We start from the raw sequence: 20562 nt of genomic DNA, 5'->3' as shown, positions 1-20562 counted from the left end.
TCTGTCCATCTGTTTTACCTTCTATTTCTCTGTGAAGATCTTGGTCTTCTTCTTCCTCTTCTTCTGTGTCTGCTTCTTTTCTTCTTTAATTCTGTGTATCTTCTGATTTTTTTCTGATGAGTTGCTTGTCTCACTTTGTCGGCCTTATCTTGCTTGGCCTCTTGCTGTTGCTCCTCTCTTACTGAGCTGATCATCTGTCGGGCCTCCAGGTGCTACTCCTTGTCGTTCATCCCTTGACTTTATTTCTCACCTGATACTTCACTCCCTCTCCTGCCGCTTTCCTCATCTTCCAGCTGAGAGCCCTGGTTGCCAACATCGGTGTTTTCCTTTACCTTAGATTGCACACTGCTCATGCGCTACTCCTTGCACATGCGCAGTTGCGCACTTTTGTTTAGTAGTTCACTGGTCGGGGGTCACGACTCTGCAGGGCCAACATCAACCTCGGAGATCGGGCACTCTTCGCCTCCATGGCTCCCTGTTCCTTCATGCAGGTAAGGCCTTCTCCTTTCTTTTCTGGTGTCTTTTCTTCTTTTTTTCCCATTGTTTTTACTCTTTCCTTCTTAGGTGCCTTTTTCTTTCTCTTTTCTGCAACTTTATCTTTTATTTCTTATATTTTATATTTGTTGAACTTTGTCTTTTCTTGACTTATTTTCTTCTTTTCTGGAGAGGGCTTGTTTTACCCTACCAGCCTTCACGTGACTCCTCATTTTTCTCATACCTTGATGTAGGGCTCAAGTCTGAAACTTTGGTTATGTATCTTTATCTTTGTTACATAAAGTACACTGACAGTCTAGAATTGAGTTGCTAATGTACAAGACAAGAAAAGATGATAGAGAGTTGTGAACTGGGTCAGTGTCATCATGGACATTTACAAGAGGCAGTGTCTTAAGAAAGCACCCTCTATCCTCAAGGACTCCACAACCCAGGCCATGTCCTCTTTGCGCTGCTACCATTAGGAAGGAAGAACAGGAGCCTGAAGACAAGGGCCCAGCGACGCAAGGACAGCTTCTAACCCTCGGCTGTTTGATTTTTGAATGGATAATGAACCACGGACTCTCCTTCACTTTTTCTTAATTTGAAGTAATTAACTTATTCTTATTTAATTTTTAGCAATATTTGCATTATATTCATGTCAATAAATTCTGATTCTGAATATCATAGTCTATTAAGCCCCTTGAGAATGATCATTCAACAAGACTACTTTTTTTCGACCTTGAATACCTTTTTCCAGCATTTTCCCCATTTCCTTCAATTCATTTAACACCCACAAATCTATAATTTGAGTAGAGTTGATGACAAAGCCACCACAGCCCTCTGGTTTAAAGAGTTTTGCACCATTTCAGTTCTCAATACTTGATCTGTTGTCCATGGCTTCAAGTATTGCAAGGCTAAGGCCATTTTTAAATTGGATGAACACTTTGTATTTCATCTCAGCAGACTTTAACCAGATCAATATCTAATTCCACAATTTATGGTAACCTTTCTTTCTTAGCCCCACCCCTTCATCTTTTCCAGCCTCTATCACCTCTCAACTACTTTCTTCTCCCCCACCACCCCCCCACTTGTTTGCACCTATTATCTCCAAGGTTGTGCTCCCCTTCTCTCACTCAACCACCTTCCATCTTATTTGGCAGCAGCCTGATTTTTTAGTATCCCTGAAGGAGGACTCTGGCCTGAAACATCAACAGATTATTACTTTCCATGGTTGCTGCATGACCTGAGTTCCTCTACTTTTAGTGTACTGAGGAGAGCATATAATATAATGTATTGGAGCAGGATTTTATCTTAGCACTGGAATCTAAAGATACTCTTTTATCTTTTTAATCAGTGTCTGGAGGCACAAACTGAGAACTAGACAGTTTTCCTTGTGGAGTCTACTTTAAGAGAAAGCCAGTGTATATTTACTTTTGGTACTTCAGATGGATATATAAAATCAAAAGGCAGTAATTTTGTTTAATTCTAACCATTTTAAAATAATCACAAAAGAAGTAATGTATGTTGTCAGTGAGGAAGCCATTTTAGAATGTATTCAGCTCTGAAAAATGTAATTGTGGAATAAGGCAGTGATGTGAAAGTGCATCATTAGTTGAGTATTCATAATCATAACATTGTGTTCAAATCAAGAATAAGCATATATAATAATCATCAATGGGAATTGTCCTTTACCAAGCTGATAACTCTCAATGGGATTAAAGGAAATAGAGCCCAAAATTAACTGTAGAGAAAAGTAAAAACAACAAGCTTCCAGATTATCATTGGGAAATCCACAAATGCATTACATATGGTGTCAAATGAATATGCATGATATGGCCAATAAATATTGGTTTACCAGATTTGTTCTTTCTATCCTCAAGCGAACAGCTATTGGTCTGAAACATTCGTCCATACATTATAGTTACACAGCAAGTAAGATTTATGGACTATGAATTTCCCAGCAGGGCAAAACAGACTTGGATAATTGTGCTTGGCTGCTGTCTGTGACAGATGTATTTACTATTTTCTGAGTGTATGGAAAGTTTCCAAGTTTTTGTTTCAGTTTGAGTTTGTATTTTAAAACATTGCAAGTTTCACATAGGTGGAAGGATGCTGTGGCCATCATTATGTTCTGACATCCCTGGAAGGATGCTGTGGCCATCATCATGTTCTGGGATGGATTGGGGCGGGTGGCGGGGGGGGGGGGGCTACTTAATAAAAAAATTGTGCTGTGATTATATAAATATAAAATGTACATTCAAATGGAATATCTATGATTGTAGGAATGGTGGACTCATCTGTGGTTGAATGAAGGCTTTGCTTCTTGGATTGAGTATTTATGTGTTGATTACTGCTTCCCTGAATATGATATCTGGACCCAGTTTGTATCTGCTGACTACACACGAGCGCTAGAACTTGATGCTCTTGACAGCAGTCATCCAATTGAGGTAAGGCTGCTTTACTTCTTTAATTTTCTCTGCAGACACCTGTGTGGCGGTGCACATACTCGTGGCGAACCGGCCCCGCTTGTACCGCCGTGTGGCGGGGCAGCCATGAGAAGATGGTGCCGTTGGGGGATCTCCTTGCCTCGTGGCTTTAGCCCAGCATGTGCATCAGGCAGGCATGATGTCGTCAGCGCCCTCACGGGGGCAGAGCTCACACTGCCCTTAAAGGGGCGCACGTGGAATTTGAAATAATCAGTCATTGATGGTTGTGAGTATCCTTCATTGTAGCTGCTGCTACACCACAATACTTTGATGATTAATCTTACAACCCACAAATATTTCTTTTTGTAACAGGGATTTTAAAGTTTGTCAAGTGATTATTTGTTGAACTTACTTTCTAATCTGTGTAATTTAAATTTGTTTTGTATCACTTTTTTTAAAACATGATTTTTGTACCTTTCTGCAGATTTTTCTCTTGATTTTTTGTGTTATATTCCAATGGGTAGTACATAACTGACCATTCTGTAAGTCAAGAATATGAAGGCAATCTGTTCAGTTTGTATAATGATTGAGATTGTTTCCAGAATTAAGAACTACACTTTCTTATCAAAGTTCCCAAATAACAATTGAATGTAAAAATCCTGATCCAATCCTTAGCAATGTATTGATGTCCTGGAATGAAACGTCAGATTTGGCAGGATCAGCTACAAGCCCAAAGTTTCCAAAATGATGCAAAATATTATTTTTCAATAATAGAAGCTTTCAATGATAGAAGCACTTTAATGTTTTCTGGTGTGTAATATTAATGTAATTAAATTCAGATATAGAGCCTTTGATAGGGAATTTAGTTTGGGAGATTTTTTTCCCTGGCCTGATTACAACAATCCACTAGTGAAGTCTCTTGGGCACTCTCCAAAGCTCTTGCAAAGACTGTTGACCTCGAAATGTCTAACATGGGGCAGATCTCCAATATTTTAAATAAGATCTGTTTTAAAGTGTTTATATATGACCTACTCAATTTACCTTTCCCAATTTATATCTATATACTCTGTCACACAGATATGATAGCAACCTTTAAGAGATATGTACACGTCTTTACAGTGCCAGCAATTGGGTCTGGGTTTCCAATCCTGCTTAGTCTATAAGGAGTTAATACTTTCTCCGTGTGTCTGTGAGAGTGTAGGTTAATTGGATGTAAATTGGACAGCACGAACCTGTGGGCCAAAATAGCTTGTGCTGTAAGACCAAATTTAAATAAAAAATTTTAAAAAGCAATAGGAACAGGAATAGAGAAGTAAAGATCATATGCAAGCAGATGGGATTTGTTTAATCTGATATGGTCAGCACAAGTATTACACTTTGGAAAGCATGTTCCTGCACTTCAACATTTGGTTTTATCCCTCAAATTTATTTAGCTGTTATCAATTGCTTTTAGAATGTCCATCCTACATTACTGCTGTAATTACATATGGTTGGAGGGGACTTCTGACTGTGAAGTTCTAGGGGCATTTGAAGTCCTGAAAGGCAGTTTAGGTTCTAAATGTAAATTTAAAATTATAGTTATTTAAACCTGATACAACTAACTTTTAAGTACCACTTAGTTGAGATTCATGGCCTGTAGAGTAAGCGTGCTTCCATTATGTCTGAAATTCTTCATCTTTTAAACATGCTTAAAGCAATGTTTCTTCTTTTTTTAAAAAAAAAGGTCACTGTAGGACATCCAGCAGAAGTGGATGAAATATTTGATGCAATTTCATATAGCAAAGGAGCATCAGTAATTAGAATGTTGCACAATTATGTTGGAGATGTGGTAAGACTCTTTAAGTATAATTAGTGTGTGTTACTGTGATTTTGTGATTTCATTTCAAATAGATTTGAGATGTGTAGAATTTGAGCTTTTCAAAAAGTTAAAAAATGCAACTTCTGATGTTTGCATTTGAAAGCTGAAAATTTTCTATTGATTTTTGGAACAATGATATCTGAAATTAGAAACCTGAACTGTATGCTGTAGCACTGAAGTCTTGAAGGAGAGGAAGGTGTAGGTATATTTATCCCCAGCTATTTTCATCTCCTACTGTACCCCACCCCATGTTTTAAGGATTACATGGCTGAATGAGTGGATTATTATGGGCTCAATTCCTGTTCCAGAGATTCAATTATAAAATCTAGGAAACCATGTTTCCCAACTTCTCAACAATGGGAGTCTATAAGTGCTCAGGAACATTCTTAAGGCATTAAAAATGTTAAATGTATTCTTACTTATCCAGGTTCTTACCTCGTCAAAGGTCAAATGAAAGTGCAAATAAAGAAATTTCCAGAACTACATAATGGAATAATCAATCATGTAGAGAGCGAGAAAAAAAATTAATCTGTAGGATATGTGGTTCATCAGGACAGAATTCTGATGAAAGACCTATCCCTGCAGTATTAACCTGTCTTTTCTCTTTGCAGCTTTCTCTTCTGTTTATTTCCAACATTGTATTTGTGTGTATTTCTTTGTAATAATTTGATTGTACCTCCAGCTATCAAGCTACTCTATACCCAAACAGGTTTTTTCTTTTTGGGGAGGGGGGGAACCAAGGAGATGTGAATAAGGAATAACATGAGATATACACACAATGTAATTAAATAAAAGCTTGGGAATGATGAAAGAAAACAAAAGTTTACAATAAATTTGAATGCTTCATTAAAATGCACATTTTAGAATTTCCTTTATCGTATATTTAATAAAAAAACCTGTTATTGCCTTTCTAGATCTTAAATAATTTTTTAACAGTAGCATTAGTATCATGGATGTGATCAATTAATCCATCATCATGCTCAAACTGCAGCATAATTAGTTGAAATGGAATTACCAAAAGTATATTTTAAAATATATTTAACTGAGAATAAAATTGATAAAAACAATTTACTCTCCCAATTGGGCCAGTATTTGAAAAGCCTTGTATTATGAACAACTTTAAAATGTTAATGTATTATTGACATTGTAGGATAGAGATTCACAAGTCAAAATAAAATTCTTCTGGTGCAGCTTTTTCATGTTTTGCTAGATTGATGTTGTGATTTTACATAATTCATGGCTACAGGAGCAGAGTCATGATTATTCACGGACCTCCTTTGTCCACAGTCTTAAGTCAAGTTATGAAGCATCATGCGACTGGTTCTAGAGTTGAGGAAAGAAGCAGGTGGGGTGGCAGAAGCAAGTAGAATGAATGTGTAATCATCATCTGCATTTCTGCAGAGTACATTAAAAAATGTTTCAAGATCTTTAATCTTGTTATCAGTGTACTTCCGATTTCCAATGGTTATAGAAATTACTCTGCAGTCTGTTATTACAATGCAAAATTGAATTGTAGAGGAAGCACAGATCATCCCCTTGTTCTTAATACATGTTTACATAGTTCAGGCATGTGGGCATCAAGATATATGATGAGATACTTCAACTTGAATGTTACATAATAAGATCTTCATGTCCTACTTCACGTAGGTAGGCCCAGTTGCATCAGGTCTTGTGCAGGAGTTCATAACAACTCTGAGTATATCTGCGTCATGGCAGAGGGCTGAGGAAAATGTAAATCCCTCAAAGTCAAGTTACAATTCTTTCTATTTTCCTTAGTTGTTGTTTTTGCAAACTTTTAAACAAGAAAATATTTTGAACCATAACACTTAATAGCTTACACAATTAAATATTAAATTTTCAGTTTGAAAAGTATATGATTGTGCCATAAATGTGGCATGTTTTCTCTTCCATTATCAAAACAAAATGTCATTGTATGCGATATTATTTAGCCCATCAGCTGAGATCTTTAATGCACGTTTCTAGTTATTTTGATGCAATGCTGTCATTTTTTTTAAGAATATGTTACAGTGAGTGCCAGGTATGACTCATTTTCTTTTTATTTGCAAAGATTTGGTGATGCAAATGTAATAAAAATGGTTCAAGGAAAAGACAAGCAAGACTGCAGTTACCTCTGAATTTATTCATATTTTGTGTGTTAGCAGAATAAACTTATTTTCATCATAATTTTTAATTTTGTTTTTGGGTTGGGGTGCAATATTATAATTATTACCTTCATTGATTAGCTAATTGTATTTTTTAAAAATATGCCTCTACAGGATTTCAGAAAAGGAATGCATTTGTACTTGAAAACGTTTCAGAATAAAAATGCAGCAACAGGTAAGCAATCTTCAACTTAAAACAGTGGAGGAAGCCTTTGTGGAGTAGATTTTTGGAAGAAGAATAGAGAGTTATCCTTCTCGACAAAAAAACTGCCAGAAGAACCCAGAGGGCTCCAAGCAACATCTGAGGAGGCAAAGGGATGGTCATAGCTTTGGGTCAGGCCCTGTGCAGAGGGAAGATGGCCAGCATACAGAAGTGAGGGAGAAGCAAGGGAAGAGGGGAAGAAACCACATCAATTGACCAGGGGAAAGGGAGGGGAGGTGAGAGGATGGGAAAGGTGAACTGAAGAAGAAAGCCAGAAGAATAGATATGTAGGGATGGGCTGATGGAGCCAGGAGTGGGAGAAAAAGGCTAAAATAACAACATCTTGAGATTAAATGTGATATAGATGGAAAAATTGAGAAAATGTAGTGGCATCCTTGCAGAGGGAAGAGGTGTACTCATATTGACTGATGGGTTTATAGTTAACATCGGTGATTAATTTTGCAGCATGGAAAAAATCCTTGAGTCCAGCTTTCCATGTTGATTTAGTTCTCTCCCCAACCTAGAGCCATTTGTCTGCATTCATAAATTTCCTATCCATATACCAATCTAACTGTCTCTTAAAAGTTACACTTGTATTCATCTCTATCACAATCTCTGCCAGATTGTTCCAGATGCCTACCAGCCTCTGGGGAGAGAGTAGGGGTGGGGGGTGGCGTGGTGTGGGGGGAGAGAATTGCCCCTCAGGTTCCTTTAAATTTTTCTCCTCTTGCTATAACTACAACTACTATTGTAGTTTTAGAGTGAAAGACTACTTCATGATTTCATAATCTTCAGTAAGCAAGCTGTCACAATCTGGCTGGAAGCGTACTTGAAAGTAATTTTCAAAAGAAAATAGCTTTCCAGAGAGGAGATAGGCTGCAGCAACAGTTGAGAAGTTGGACAAATTGGTTTTTTAAATCACATAGCACAGACACAAGGAATCAATCAGCCTGCTTCTGCATTCTTCTGAGATTTTATGCAGTCGTAAGCTTAAATTTTGAAAATGTTTGAATAATGTCGATGCTAGTTCTCAAAAGGCAACATCTTCTGAAATGAAAGGTTTTTTGATTGGTAGAGTGTTTTCTTAAGGTTCTAGTATACCTGTAGTTCCTGGTGGAATAGCTGGACTGCAGTGAAAAGGGGCTGTTCTGAAATGCAAGTGACTGCCCCCTTAACTAATGTCATGGTGATGAAGGGTAGGGAGCCAAATTGCTCATCTTTTTGGGTTACACAAACAATGTTTTAAAGGTGTGGGTTCAGAGTTCTATGAAAATGGTTGGAAAATACGATGCATTTTGTCTGCAGAACAAATTTGAAAATAAATCTAACCAATTGTTGGCCCAATTAATATTGGTTGCCAGTCGTATGTTCAACAAAACAGTAAGCAATTTTACATTATAGTGACTAAATTTAAAGAGACAATTTAACTATATAGTGACAAAGTATAGAATGAGCTTTGTTGTATGACACCAGATGCTTTAGAATTCCTAATTTCCATTCCCTCGAAGGGTAAACATGATATCTTGAGATGGAAGAATTGAAAAATTAATTTTTCATTAGATTTGTCATCTTCAGTCATCCTTTTGGGGGTCTAAGAATGTGACTGGTGAGTGGCCTGCAGACTCTACCATGGGTGATATTGAAGGCATATGACAGATGGGAATGTGAATTGAATGGGAAATTGTGCTTTCCTTCTGCCATACAGTATATATATTTTGACTCTCTGTGTGCTGTAATAATTAAATTTTAAGTAACTATTGGCCAGGGATTCTCACAAATTCTTAGGAATGTCATGCTTTTTCAGGAAAGCTTTCACAATATCCCTGTGTATATTTAGTAATTTTTTTGCAATGGTGCTTGGAGTAGAATGTCAGTGTCAGGTGGGGGGAGTTGTTGGGCAAATAATTGAAGCCTGTTGGCATTGGAGAGTGATTTGTACAATGATGGTGAATATGAAGGATTTTGCACTGTCAGCCTTGACACTTTAGTATTCTGAGGTACATGCTATACATGCAGGCAGATGCAAGGATTTCTCCACCCAGTCAATCATGAGTTTAGTGCTGAATTTCTGTGCTAGTGTTTTGGAAAAAAAAATTAATTAATTGGATTAAATTTGAGTGTTTTAGCATCGGAAATCTAGAATTGTAACAGCTGTTTAACAGATTTGTTTGAAGTTCAGTTGCAACTAAATGGAATGAATTAGGGTTTCACTGACCTTCAACCCAGGAAAAACTTGACCACTATGCTACATTAGATAATGCTGCATATCAGGATCCTTTGATGATGTTTACCCACCACCAATTTTTCAAAATGAAAGTAAATTGGGTTAAATGCATAATTTGTACTCCATGGTTGAATAAGATAATTTATTTTTTCCCCATTCCTGTCCAACCAAGACAGGAAAATAGTTTTGGTAAAACAGCATTGATTTTGTTCAATGGCAGAGCAGGCCTGAGGTCTCAAATGGCCAATTCCCATCTTATTTTATTTCCACAAGTCATATAGATATTAGAAGATACAACTCATATCTCCATTCTCTATTGAGCTGTCTCTCCAACTTCCATACTTCTATTAGCAACTATATGTGGTTGGATATTTGTTTTGAGTTAAGAATTTCAGGAATTTGAAATGGGCACATCAGTGGCCCTTTGTGAAATAATTTTATCTTTTTTTCTCCACAGAGGATCTTTGGCACTGTTTGGAACAAGCCAGTGGAAAGCCTATTAATACTGTAATGAGCTCATGGACAAAACAGATGGGGTTTCCACTCATTTGTGTTGAAGAAAAGCAGGTAGGTGACTTAGTTCTATCTATATATCTATGCCTTTGGCGAGACAAGGAAAGAGTGCATTGCAGGTAAACTTGCCACACTATGACAGGTAAAATAATGGATGAGGTCCTGGATTTTGAACTTGGGAAGCTCAAAGGGAATTGAAGGTTGTAATCTCTGAATTACCTCCAGTGTTCTAGCAAATAAAGGGATATGATAGATGAATACATGGCTGGAGTGATGGTTAGAAGGGAGGCCTTTAAAGTTTTGGATCACTAGGACCACTTCTAGGGTAGGTGCTCCACTGTTAAATAAGATCATGGCTATTGCCTCAGTTCCCTCTCTGTCTTTTCCCATGACCCTTAATTCCCTTATTTTGCAAACACCTATCTGTCTTAAATGTATGTAATATGTTAGCCTCCACTGCTTCCTTGGGCAGAGAATTCCACAGATTCACTGCTCTATCTTAAATCTACTCTCCTGACTCTTGGGGCTATGTCCCCTAGTTCTGGTCTCACCTACCTGTGGAAACCACTTTCATGCCTATAACTTCTATCATTTTCCCTCTTATTCTTCTGAATTCCAGTGATTATAGTCCTAGGTGACAATCACTCATCAAAGGCTAATCCACTCATCTATGGAAGTAACTTGATGAGCCTCCTCTGCACCAGACTGATTCCAGAGTCCTTGTGCTTTACTAGTGCTGTTGAGAGTTAAACTAATTTGCCTGGGTAATGAGACACAGAAGAAGAGTACAATAGGATGTGAGGAACCAACAAATATAGAAGGAAAACTAATCTTTTTGACATGTGGATTGGATTGCCCCTATTTTTAACACAAAGGCGTTGATCAGAAAAGCTGATAACTGAGGACAATAATTAAAATGGGAATATGACATTGTTACTGTAATGGAGAGGCTTGAAAGATAGATAGGGTAGTGAATGTTCCAGGATATAGAATCTTCATTTGAGTATGTAAGAGGTGACTCCATAGTATTAATCACAGACTACATTTCTGCAGTAAGGAGGATGATATTTCAGAAGGTTCTTTAAATAAGGCCTGATGGGTGAAGCTTAGTAACAAAAAAAGTGATAATTTTACCAGTGAGGTCCTCTATAGGCCTCCACACTATCAGGAAATGGGGAAGCAGATATGAGAGACCTAAGAAATGATCTGAGCATGATGCTGAAGACATGGTCGTAAATAAATATATACTGAACCTTGATGAAGAGCTTATCCAAAACGTCAGTTATAAAGGACACTTTGTCCTGCTGATTTTCTACAGCTTTATGTTTTTACTTCAACTGCTGTGTCTGCAGATTTTCATGTTTTTCCATAAGTACTTCTTATTAGTATTTGCTGTTGAAAGGGCATTGTGGTTGGGTTTGTTTTTCAGGGTCCATATAACCAATGGTTTGGGCCTGAGCCCTTCCTCAAGGGATGCCTACCCTGAAGAAGTTTTCCTCCTCTCTGAACTGCTGAGTTCTTCCAGCACTTTATATTTACTAAATCTCAGTGTCTACTGAGTGTTCAACAGTACTTCATAAAAAGTAAACCCAGTGAATCATGATCCGGACAATGACCTGGTGCCTGTTCTCTGCACTCCTTCCATTGTGGTGTCACGACTAGAGCTCTAATATTCCCAGAGCGGTGTCACTAATGCAATACACAGAGGTGCTAGTGAAATTCTTCTGGTGGTTAACAAGAATCTACGTGAAGTAAACGGTAACCAATGTTTCAGGACTGAGCCTTTCATCAGGGTAGGAGCAAAAAACAGGCAAGTGCCTGAATAAAAAGATAGAGGGAAAGGGGGTGGAAGAAGAGTGGAAGGAGGAGCACAGCCTCATGGGTCATAGATATATATAGGTGGGAAAGTTAAAAGTGAAAAATCTGAAAAGTGATGGGAAAGGGCTGCACTCTGTTAGGAGAGGGAAGTGTGTGGGGAGTTAGAAGTGGAGGGATAGGAAAAGAGAGAAACTTGAGGGGGAGGAGTTTAACAGAAATTGGAGATGTTGCATGACCTACTGAGTTTCTCCAGCACTTTTGGGACAGCACTATTAGCCTAGCAATTAGCACAAATGCTGTTGCAGTGTCTGCATTCAGAGCCATGGTTTGAATTCCCCCAAAGTCTTTAAGGAGTTTGTAGGTTCTCCCTGTGTCTACATGAGTTTTCTTTGGGAGCTCTGGTTTTCTTCCATCCTTTAAAACATATTGGTATTGTAGGTCATTTGAGCATAATTAGGCAGCACAGGCTCATGGGCTGAAAATGCCTGTTAGTGTGCTGCATGTCTAAATTTAAGTTTGTGCCTTGCACTCGACCCCATCATCTGTAGACTTTCTTTTTTAACTACATAGCCTCACTAGTGTTTTGCAAAGTTGCAATGTAACATCACAGCTTTAATATTTTTATACCCTGACCTATAGAAAAATGAATGCCATATTCGGTGAAATTTGCAGCATTATGGACTTGCACCACTACCATTCACTGTGTGCATGTGTATGTGTTGTATCCTACATGACATTGAGTGCATCTGTTTATTTTTATCCAAATTAAATTCCATCTGATCTATATCCTATTGCAGTCTTGAACATCCTCTCCTCATCAGTTTTGTTTCAGTCACAAACTTATACATCTGCATTCACTTCCTAGTAATACTGTAAACCTTTATATTATCTGACTCCTTTTTTCCAATCAAATCTTCAGTATCTTTGTCACCCAAGGATCCCTTATCATAGTGCCTTTACCATTCATTCCTATTAGGAAAAAGCTGGCTCTGAACTCTCTTTAAAAGATTTGCAGTTTTCAGATGTTATTTTACAAAGTCCTCTCTTGTGCAATTGAAATTGACCATTTCCCATTTAACAATGACTTACCTTGACCTTTTCCATATCTACCTTATGGTCACTTTTCCCAAAGTGTCCCCTCCCTCCTCTCCCACCCCACACCAAATGGCATTTGTACCACTTGTGCAGCTTCAATTCCTAAAATGAGGCCAAGTACTGCGTTTAGTATGGGTTTCCTCAGGGTGCTCTGGCTTCTTCGCACAATTCAAAACCTTCTGGGGACTATAGGTCAGTTGGCTATTGTGACAGAGTATTTAGAGATGGTTTGGGATGATTGTTAGAGCAGGTTACACACAAACATTTTAAACACAGAATTTTTGGAGGACTTTTGCAGTGTTATTTTATAAAAGGCAACAAAGTAATAACATAAGGCAGCAGCTTGTCTGGGAGAGCATGTGATCTTTGCAGGAGGAACAGCTCTGCTCTCAGAGGGAGGGAGTGAAAGAGAAGAGAAACAGAAACTTAAGCCACTTGTAGGTGGCCACAATAATTGATTGTTCTCCTGTGTGGATGTAGGATGGCCATCTGAAACTGGAATACCCAGCTAGGAGATCTATTTACCTAACCCTTCTCCAGTAGGTGTAATATCCTGCTCGGATTATCCCCCATAGCAGCTGAAAGCAGCCAGGCTTCCAGGCGACTGCCATCGACTCTGGGTTTGTGTTTTTTTTTCACACACAGCACCAGCAGCACAAGTCTGGCGGGCGAGGGGGAGAGACAGGCAGAGTGAGTCGACCGGGAGAGGGGGGAAAGACTGGCAGCGCGAGTCAGGCAGGCGAGGTGGGTGTTGGACTCTGGCTTTACCCTACCCTCAATTTGGTCTATGTGTCATCTGAGTCCAGCGTACTCGTTGAATGAAGTGATAGGAGAAGGTATTTGGTTTCACAATCAGTTTATTACATAGCACAAGAATAAAGCTTAACAGAGCTCTGGTCCAGTCATTAGTTCATAGGTCACCTGCTCGGTGAGCTATTCCCCAAGACTGACTCCTACTGTCCAGTCTCTTTTGTTTATATAGATCAACATTGTTACACTGAACAAGAGTTGGCTTTCTTTGATAGACTCTTTGCATAAGATTTATCTCAAGCAATTTTCTGCTCTGCAATTATCTATGATGTAGCCCTCCCATCTTAATCTCCCAGGCTAGAACATTATGTTGTTTTAGTGTAACCTTGGGGATGAAAGTAAAAATGCCACCTGCACTCCCCCAACTGCGACTGCTGGCGCATGATCATCCGTGGAGCACCTGAAAGTGTCTTTAGGTTCCAGAGGGACAAGGTGGCAAGCTTTGGAAGATTGCCTGGTAGAAGAAAAAAACTAGCTGCCTGAAAGAAAGAGAACCCTGAAGGGGGCAAGTTTCTTCAGAATCAGGTGCAGATGTCCTAGAACAACAGGAATTGCTCTCTGAAAACCAACAAGAACCCTCCTGAGTTGTAACCATTTGTCTGTTAAGCACCAAAGACTGGTGAATTTTATTAATGCTAACGTCTCTGCACAGTACAAGAATTGCCTGCAACCAGTGGCATTGGACTGTGAACCAAAGAACTTTTCTATACTTATATACGCATTTCACACACATGGGCTTAGAATTAGAGGAGGGTTAAGTAAGTTGATAGTAATGTTAAAATTTGATTCTGTTTTCATGTGCAAAGATAATTAAAAGCAACTTTTGTTTAAGTAACCCTTTCATATCTATTGCTGCTGGGTTTTGGAGTCCTCTGGCTTCCGTAACATTTTAATTAGGTGGTATGAAGGGCCTGTTACTTTTAAATTTACATTTAAATTTAAAATTGTCTAAATATTGTCCTAAAAAACTCTTTTGAATACTCTTAACAAATTTCACCCATCTGTATCCCTTTCACTAAGGCAATCAAAATCAGTGTTGGTAAAGAAAAAAAATCCTCCACAACCCTATTATTCATGCACTTTTTTACAATTTGCTCACATAATCTATTCCTCGAATTTATGCTGATTATGCTTGTTTTGAGGCCTACCACACAATTACTGTGCATTTAAGTGACACCAGCTCCAGAATATCTCCCAAATACTGCTCTGGCATTCTCCCAAATCCCCATTTGGAATGTGCGGTACATCAGGCTGGTGGCCCTCCCCTTCCCTCACCCACGTTAATATAGTTCCATGCGACGATTCACGTTCCCCACTAAAATATGAGCAAACCTCCTCGCTCCCCTTCCTAATTTGGGTGCAGTTTGTCCTCCTTGTCCTCCTGTGTATTGAAATGGGTTGTGGTTGTCACGAGATAGCACCCTACCTAGTTGGAGGACACACCAGCTGCCAATCAAAGTTTAGTTCCATCCCCACCCATTAGTGTACACCTTACTGTTGTAACCATGTAAATTACCTGGTCTGGATTCTCCAGCCCTCCTGTACTTAGGCTTGGGCCTTGCCTGTAGTAATTGAATTAATCTTCCAGACACTGACCCTGCTGTCATCTTGATCTGGACCTCTAAAACTATAAATGTGCCATGTGCTCTTTGTTCTCTCTCTTTGCCAGCTTGGGACCACCTTGCCTCACTCCAAGCCCAGAATTGTGGAAGGGTGCTGGAGAAACTGTTGGTAAGGTGTGCACTGTTAAAAGGGTTGGGAGCATTTAATTAGTGTTCCTTATAGCATAGAGCTGAACCTGCACTGAGTTGAGGGAAGGTGGGGCATCGTAGTGATTTTTCCTTGATCATTGTATGTACCAATTTATGTGTATTTTGTTCCCACACTGCTTTCCCCATATTCATTATTGATTGTTCGCTATTACTTTCCCACGGCTGCTGTAAACTGCAAGTGTGGCATCTATTACCATCTGTTACCTTCTGTAAATAAAATCCCCATCAAAACTGTCCAGAGTTCTCGCCTTTGAGACATATCAAACCTGCTTCCTCAATCTTCATCTTATAGGAGGGGGGAGGGGGTCTGCCTCCATTTTCATTGTCGACTGGAGCTGCCCTAGGCTACCTGCATGGGGAGGCAAAGCGTTTCCAGTCCCCACTGCTCTCCTGGGTGGGTGCCCTCCCTGTATGTATTCTAGCCTTTCTAGGAGGGTGATGGCATCCCATAATGGTGCCATGAGGGGCAGGACTACTGACTTTAAATTGGGGAGTGTGGTGGTGACCAGGTATCCTGCTACAGCACCGGTCGTAGGCTCCCTGGTAGATGCTGTTGGCCTGCTTTCACTCTCTAATAGCTCAGATGTCCTCACTTCCTGCACCCCATTGCTGTGGCTGTGTAGTTTCCACTCCAGGAAGGTGGGATACCTGACCCTCACTGCAGTTACTACCCAATCTCACAGGATAATGTCATCCTGGATCTCTGGCTGTGGTGCCTGAAGGGCATTGGTGATGCTTTGTTGGTCAGAGAAGCTCACCAGAGCGTTTGCCTCTTAGTGAGAAAGGCTCAAGTTGGGAGGGCCCCTCATCCCACAGCCAGAGCAGCCATACGGCCAGATGCTCACCAGGCCGTTGGTAGTAACAATCAGTCATTTCATTTGGGAAGAAATCCCGCGTCTCTGTGACCTTGGAGTGACCATGACCATGCCCCTCTGCAACTTAGTCTACTCCATCCTCCTCTCTGGTGGTCCTGGGACCAGATGATGATGGTCGAGCTTGCAAGAGTTTGGATACATAGGGGGAAAGAGTGGCTGTGGGACATAGGCTACTTGGGCACCCCCTTCTTGTCACTGTTTAACCATATATCTCCATTCCCCCATTCATGCATCCAGCTTGTTACAAGGCTCTGCTGCCAGCCAAACCTGCAGGCGATTCCATTTCCTCTGTCCTCGAGATCTGGCTTGAGTCTGGACTGTCTCCTGCAGCATGCAGCAGCGCTGCCGGAGCTCTTCTAGCTCCTTGTCCTTCTGGCTGCATAAATGCTGGATCTGGTTAGTAATCATGGCCTGGTGTTTCAGGAGGGATACAAACAGCCAAAAGGCACTCCATCTTCTGAAGGAGGGAGACCACATGGTTCCCCAGTTTCTCACCAAGATGCTCAGACCAGTCTACTGTTTTATTGTCGCCTGCCTCAAGCTGTCCAAGTGCTCAAATCCCTTTCTCTTGTCTATGCTGTGTCTAGCCAAGACTCCTGAGATCCTGCTCACAGCACCAATTGTGAGTGAGGCAAAAGGTTTTGTAGCTCTCAAAGGCAACGACTCTGAACACAAATAATCCATCACCCCTTGACTCAATGCAGGCGCAGCTCTATGCTACAAGGGACACTGAACCTCCCAATCCTTTTAAACAGTGCTTCTCCAGCACCAATGGCTTGGTACCAGGAGGGTTAATCAAATTACAACAGCCAGTAGCTCAAGGCTGAGTACACACAGGCTTAAGAGTCCAATCAATACAGGTAATTTACATGGGTCCAACAGTAAGGTGTGCACTTATGGGTGGGGCAGAACCAAACCTTGATTGGCAGCTGTTGTGTCCTAGGTAGGGAGCCACAACCCTTCTCAATATAATCTGAAGTGATGCCAATGATCTAAGTACAGAAAATACTGTCCTATGCAACCATTCTTTAGCCACTGGTTCATCTGTCCTGTTCTTCGTACCCTCACTCATTCGTGGCACAAAGAGCAATTCTGAAATTATGACCCTGGAAGTCCTGCTTTTTAACCTCAACTTAACTCCTTAAGAGCATTTTATATTACTGTGTCCCTCTTTCTATCAATGTTGTCAGCACCATCATGTACTACAATCTCTGTTTTTCCTCGTGCTTCAAAATGTTTTGTACCCAATCTGAGAGAACCCAGACCCTGGCACAAAGAAGGCAATGTATCATTCTTGAGCATTACTCTTGGTCACAGAAGCATTTGTTTACCTCATTAACTAGTCCACTTCCTCTTCTGCTTGTCTAGACTTTTCTCTCCCCTGCTGTTGAGAGCCAATTGTACTGCTACAAACCTAGCTGCTTAAGAGGCCAACAATCCACCACTACCCCCATTCCACCACTCCCCCAATGAATACAGTACAATCCAAAATGATATATCTGTTAGAGGCGATTGATAACAGGGGACTCTTACACATACTGCCCTTTAAAGTGGTTACTTGTCGCTTTTTTTTATAGACCAGCAACATGATGAACTTACTAAATGTATTATCTATCACCTTTTCTGTATCCGAGATGCTCTAGAGCAAGTCTTAATGTAGCGCCAACTGCTCCCTGCCTTTCTGGATACTCCACTTTGAGCCATCATGGGGCAATAATTCCCATTTGTTCAGTGCGAATGATCAATTTTCTCTAGGAGACTGAAAATATTCTTGTTTTTTCAGACTTTCTGCAAATCTCTCTCACTATCCAACCTTTCTGTAAAATGCTATATTTTCTTTTTGGCACTTGTGGAATTGCTGGCATTATGGATCCCATTCAAATAACTTCAGTTTCTTCATTCTACTTAAATGTATTGCAGATAAGAAACTGAGATTGGAATTTTTTTGAATTTTTATGATTTTCCAAACTTGAACTCAAACAATTATCAACATTATCAGGTTCAATGTTAACAGTATCAATTAACCACAATGTAGAGTTTTCAGCAGAATTCAAGTTCTTTTCATCTCCCTCTCCAACCCCCACATTTAACACTTAACCACAGTTACACACAACATTCAAGATACTTATCACAAAGATTTTATGGGTTTGTCATGACTGCACAGGCTACCCCGCCCTCAACACCAATTGAGGGATAGACGGGGAAGATAGTTGAGATTAGAATCTTGTCACAAAACCCTAAACTTTGTTTTCTTCATGGCATTAGCTACATTGGTATCCAAAAATAAACTAAAATTCTTTTTCAGGAAAGAGATGACAGAATTTTGAAAATTTCACAGAAGAAATTCTGTGCCAGTGGACCATTTAGTGGTAAGAACTTGTGTTGCTTCTTTCAATATTAAGAAACCTCTTTATCTAATTTTGAGAAACCTTTATTCCAGAAATGGACATTTTTCTTTTTCGTGGAATATTACAAATCATACTTGTTAATTTTCTATATATACTTTAATCCAAGTTGCTGGGATCCTCAAATGTTTACAATTATATCATCTCTTGTTTAATCCACAAAAATGACAATTTGCTTGAGAATTTTTATTCTCAATGAAAATATTAGGCATTAAGGAATTAAATATTTTAAAATTTTACAACAGCAACCAGTCTTCACAACGTGGAAATAGTAGTAGCTGTAGTTTCACTATTCTGCCACTGTGCCCAAACAAGATCTGTACATTTTGCAAATTCATTTAAAGATTATGAACGTTGCTGGCAAAGCCACAATTTGCATTTTATTTTTTAAAGATTGGAAATTGGTGCCTTTCTACTATCCCCAGCTGAAAGTAACTACTAAGTGAGTTTGCATCTCACACACTTGTTCACTCATACACTTGTTCACTTTGTGATGTTGAAGTGAGTTGCGAATTCCTTGTGGTGTTCCAGTACAGTTTTTACATTGAATTTGCATTGTCCTTCTCCCAGGGAAAAGATAGAGGAGATAAAACATAATAGCTTTGTATAAAGCATAATAGGTGGATAACAGTAATCACCAGCATTAAAATGCAGTGGACTGTTGTTGCACTGGGATTTAATGTCCACCAACCAAACAACACAATGCATGTGTAATGACTGCATTGGATTAAACTGAATGGATCGCTGATTGATGTTTGTACTCTAGAATCAATCATGGAAAATGATCTCTTATGTGAGAAGTAAAAACGTAAAGCTGGAGAAATTCAGCAGGTCAAACAGCATACTTTATATAGCAAAGATGAATATAGATAAGCAATACTTCGGGCCTGAGGACTTCAAGGTGTGTGAGGTTAAAAGGTCTCCTGCTCTTAGAATTGTAGCTCAGAAGATGGGTCTTCTGAAGTGGAAAGGAAATGATGATTGGCAAGTACCAAGATGTTGGGTTTGTTGTTTTTCAGTTTTCTTCTTAGGAAACTTGAGCTGAGAGATTTCCATTTTTCTTTGTGATTTTTTTTACAAGAATTCCTTTGTTTCATCTTCATGGTGACATCAAGCTTATGAATTGTTTGCTTTCCATTGTGGCTCTCTGACCAGCTGAATAAATCACTGCCACCACACTGATGGTCGTTAACAAATGTTTTTATTCAAATTCTGTGTGCTCCTTTAAGGGCAGTATGACTCAGTCACCTGGTGCATTGTGACATCATAATCGCCTCCCAAGGCACATGCTGGAAGAGATGTTGGAGTCAGGAAGAAACTCCTGACGACGCCATCTCCTAATGGCTCCACTCCACTCCATGTTAATCGCCCCTCCACTCCATGTTAATAAACTTTTTTATAAATTTGTGCATTGTATTTCCAAACTTGAGAGTGAAGATTCAGAAAGATTTTTAAACTTTAATTTTCTTCTTTCACGAGTACCTCATGACTTATCAGTCTAGAAATTATTATGTATTGGTCTGAGGTACTCTCTGCTGTTTTGGTTTCCTTCTCAAGCTTCTCGACACCTTTATTGGTATTTTCCCAAACACTAACTGTCAGAAATAAAACTTTTCACACATGAGTCTCTTTAAAACTGATGACACGACAAGCTTTATTTACAAGTCTGCAGAGTTGGACTCAACTGGCTTCTCACCAGTTAAGCCCCGATACATACAGTGCATTGATTTTTATACTCTTATTGTTTGCCCTTCCCCTTCTTATTAATACTGTTTTAATTGGTTAGTATTGCAAAAGCATTCTAAGTATAACTGCATTTTTAATTATCACGTTCGTTACGTACGCTGTGAACTCTACATACACTAAATTCTGTTTCTCACCCTTCTTATCAATCTTTTGTCTCCTGCATGTCTCTCACTATGACCATG

General features: G+C 39.4%; 1 protein-coding gene across 4 annotated transcripts in view; it reads left to right on the top strand.

The window, feature by feature from the left end:
* The window catches only part of LOC138750151 (puromycin-sensitive aminopeptidase-like), a 273946-nt gene that overhangs the window by 131823 nt on the left and 121561 nt on the right, over nt 1-20562 (top strand). For all 4 annotated transcript variants that reach the window (XM_069912291.1, XM_069912287.1, XM_069912288.1 and 1 more), the window contains 5 exons: nt 2757-2921; nt 4624-4728; nt 7035-7095; nt 9804-9913; nt 18535-18598. In XM_069912291.1, the coding sequence (XP_069768392.1) occupies nt 2757-2921; nt 4624-4728; nt 7035-7095; nt 9804-9913; nt 18535-18598 (505 nt within the window). The remainder of the gene's footprint in view (nt 1-2756; nt 2922-4623; nt 4729-7034; nt 7096-9803; nt 9914-18534; nt 18599-20562) is intronic.

This window comes from Narcine bancroftii (assembly GCF_036971445.1).
Source record: "Narcine bancroftii isolate sNarBan1 chromosome 12 unlocalized genomic scaffold, sNarBan1.hap1 SUPER_12_unloc_2, whole genome shotgun sequence".
Taxonomy (NCBI): domain Eukaryota; kingdom Metazoa; phylum Chordata; class Chondrichthyes; order Torpediniformes; family Narcinidae; genus Narcine; species Narcine bancroftii.
The sequence above is the reverse complement of the archived record's forward strand: the minus strand, read 5'-3'. Positions and strand labels throughout refer to the sequence as shown.